This window comes from Pygoscelis adeliae, unplaced genomic scaffold (genome assembly GCF_000699105.1).
Source record: "Pygoscelis adeliae isolate BGI_AS28 unplaced genomic scaffold, ASM69910v1 Scaffold661, whole genome shotgun sequence".
In the NCBI taxonomy this organism is placed as follows: Eukaryota; Metazoa; Chordata; class Aves; order Sphenisciformes; family Spheniscidae; genus Pygoscelis; species Pygoscelis adeliae.
In genome coordinates this window covers 19,780-23,126 of record NW_008824120.1, presented here as the reverse complement: position 1 = coordinate 23,126, position 3,347 = coordinate 19,780, and the positions used below count along the sequence as shown (strand labels likewise).

The 3,347-nt window shown below is 45.2% G+C and overlaps 1 protein-coding gene across 1 annotated transcript in view; it reads right to left on the bottom strand.

Moving 5' to 3' along the window:
- The window catches only part of MSANTD2 (Myb/SANT-like DNA-binding domain containing 2), a 9,813-nt gene extending 6,894 nt beyond the window's left edge, over positions 1 to 2,919 (bottom strand). The window contains exons 1-2 of the mRNA XM_009334322.1: positions 2,692 to 2,919; positions 826 to 886 (exon numbers count right to left, since the gene is read on the bottom strand). Coding sequence (XP_009332597.1) covers positions 826 to 886; positions 2,692 to 2,770 — 140 coding nt within the window. The 5' untranslated portion in view covers positions 2,771 to 2,919. The remainder of the gene's footprint in view (positions 1 to 825; positions 887 to 2,691) is intronic.
- Positions 2,920 to 3,347: the final 428 nt, after the last annotated feature.

Genomic DNA, 3,347 nt, shown 5'->3' with positions numbered 1-3,347 from the left:
CTTCGAGCCAATTTGTGATAGCTCACTCCCGTCGCAGACAGATCTACGACCACCCCGTGGGTTTTAAAGCCCTAAAGGTCGGAAGAAAGTAGCCCCGGTCCGAGTAAATACAGCACAGTTCCTTTCATTTTTCAAAATGCTCTGTGTTATTGTTGGCGAGGCAAGGGAGGTTCACATGCTCAAAGCATTCGAAATGCTCCGGTATTTGTCAGATTAAACCGATCCAAAAGGTTACAAGTCAGCTCTGGAAAGTTATAAAAATAAAATCACAAGCTTTGGCACGCCTTCCCACCAAGGAGGGGAAACGCATGAACTTTTCTTGCGGACGTTACTCACACCAAGCCAACAGTACACGCTACTACCGGGCTGCTGCGTCCCTCTTCTCACTCTTCCCTTCCTCCACTCCTCCTATATTCTCTTTTTCCCTTACGTCCAAAGGGGCAAACTTCAGGCAGATGAAGGAAAAAAAAAAAAACACCAGATCACAAACAGATCCAAGAGTCTGGCCTCGTGTCACGATACCCGCAGCCTGCCCACACGCACCCCTAATGAATCGGATGTGTATTTTTTCCGCATTTTAAGTCCTTGCATTCATGTAGTAAGTCTTGTTTCGTTTGCTGAATGACGAAGCCAAGAAGAGACAGAGCTGTGAAGCTTTTCAGATGTTCTGAGGTAACTGGAATAATGCATAAAGCAGATTCAACTGTATGAATAGTCTTGCACAATGTATTTATAATTATAATCAGAAGTTTCAAATATCCTCCCCTCCTGCACAACATCCCCAGGGAAATACATTCCAGGGTAAAACATTCATGAATTACTTACTGCGTGTCTTCTGAAGATTCCTGTTTTATCTTTAATGTTCTTTTTGTGGTAGGCATTTCATCTGAAAGGTAAAATTCCAACGCATAATTATATTTTAAATAACGTTCCTGGGTCTTTTTTTTTAAGGCTGAAATTAAAAATAAATTAAAAAAAAAATTTAAGCCAGGCAGGCCACTAAGTTCTGCACGAGACGGCTCCAGTTCCTAAATCCTCCGTAACAGAGTATTTTTTTTTTTTTCTTGGAAGCGATGTGATCAGTTAAGATCTGAATCTGTCTCTGAAATTGCAAAACCTTTGGAGGACAAGACTACAATTCCCACTATTAAATCACAAATCAATTTAATTGCAAACTACATTGTTAAAAAAAAAGGGGGGGGGGGGGAAAGAAAAAAGGCTATTCTGTTTTCAATGGCACATTTGAAGAGCAAGCACCAGAACAAATGCATCTGTATTCCATTTAGATGTTCTGTGCTAAGTGCTCTTCTCAAAACTTCTCCGAGCATTAAGAATATCGTCAGCCCAAGTTGCACACAAACGTCGCCGATTCAACTGAAGGAAAACGGTGACAAACCAGGAGACTGCAGTTTGACTCACCAGAACGAGTCAAACTAGATAGGATTAGCCGTCGTTTACATACGATTTGTAACATCGTCTTCTCCCCACCGTTTCTCTCCCACATATTTCTGACTTTTAAATCCCCTGGGGAAGAAGTCTGAGAGAACCGGAACGCAGTTAACAGCCACCTTGCAAATTTTAACATTAAACTGCAATTTAAGCCTCCTTCAAAGCATCCCAACTCACCGGTCCCCTGAACACAGATGTGAACAGGTACACGACTGCATCTCCTCTCCCTCTTTCAGCCTACAAAGCACGAGGGGAAAAAAAAAACCCATCCCACCAAGAGCCTTTATCCAATTCACCTTCTAACTGCCACTTCACTTGGGTCTCCGTTGAATTTGATCCGACTTTAGGTTTCCACAGTGAAAATAACCCCCTTGCTCAGGCAAGGGAGGAACACGCACCCGTAAGATCAGTGGCTCAAGAGAGATAAATATACTTAAAGAAACCCACTTCTTCACAAAACGGCTCAGATCAGTGCCCATTTTCAATCAAGAATGCGGTACCTTGCTCCGTTTGACAAAGTTCAACAAGCCACAGGCAACAACCAGATCTCCAAATTAATCAATATATTGATTCTTATGCAGAGACACCAATAATAATTCAGGCGAGACAAGCATGTGGAGGAGTTCGGTTTAGGTCTCAATCCTGGAGTGTGAGCTTGCTTGCCTTTTTTTTTTTTAATTTAAAAATGGCCACACATCTGGATATAAGCATATTTATACATTTAGAACAAACATACCGGTTAGGGTGTGTAGGAAGAAGAAACAACAGTATGACTATAATCGCAGCGGTGTGAAGTCCCGCTCGTAATTTAAGTGAACGCTGTTTGAACGGTAACCCACGGGCTCAGCTGGTGCCTAAGGACCATCAAAGCAGGGTACCACCGAAAGGGAAAGTATCTCCCTGATCCCACGAGGGGAAGTAGAACTGAGCAGGGAAGGAGAGACGGGGAACGTGTTGCCACCTCCTCCTCCACCGTTTCTGGCCACACAGCCCTTCCTTCCTCTTGCTAGGCTCTTTAAACTCAAGTCCTGATCCCAAAATACTTCGGGAACCACGGTTTGCTTTTGATGATGAACTGGGGAACTTCTTTCCCCTTTCTCCCCAAGGACATCGGGTATTTAGCATCTAGAGCACGCTGTGTCCAAAAACGTGAAAGCCGGTACTGAGATACGTATGTGAGAGACAGGTACGAGCACAGGTGAAAATCAGAGGATGGAGATGCGCCAAGATGGGATTTCTTACCCAATTCCTGTTCGCCGGTCTGGTAGCAATGAAGATCCTGACTGTGGTTTCCCCAGTCCTCCTGCGAATACTCCTCCATCGTGCTGCCGTCCGACTCCAGCTCCTGGTACAAGCCGCTGCTGTTGATGAGGACGGGCTGGCAGGGCTGGGAGTCCCATCCTCCCTGCCCAAACACCTGCTCCAGCTGTTCAAACGTGTAGCTGCTTTTCCTCTTCCCAACACCGTGCTCCTTCACGCGGCTGTAGCACCTGCGAAGGGTCTAAGACAGAAAAAGGCACGTTAACCAGGCGGCGACGGGTTGGAAGAGCACACATTCACTTGCAGACAGTTACACGGCTGCTAGGCAGAGTTTAGGGTGGTTTGTTTACTTCTGCTGATCAGTATTTGCCCCACGCTCACAAGCTATATGCAATGCTCCCAAATTAATCTACGCCCGCCAGGAAGCATCGTACGTATCCGACGTTCCCGCTGCAGCGATTTAGCGTTAACATCTACGACACAGGACAAAGTTGCGTAGCAGCGACAGGTTCGTCAGATTTAACTTGGGCGATTTATTCTCTTCCCCACTTCAAAAAAAATCCCCAGATCTGCTGAGTAACGTGGGGGGGGGGAATAAAATAAAAATACCAAGAGACACTCCAGTCAGAGATACCAAC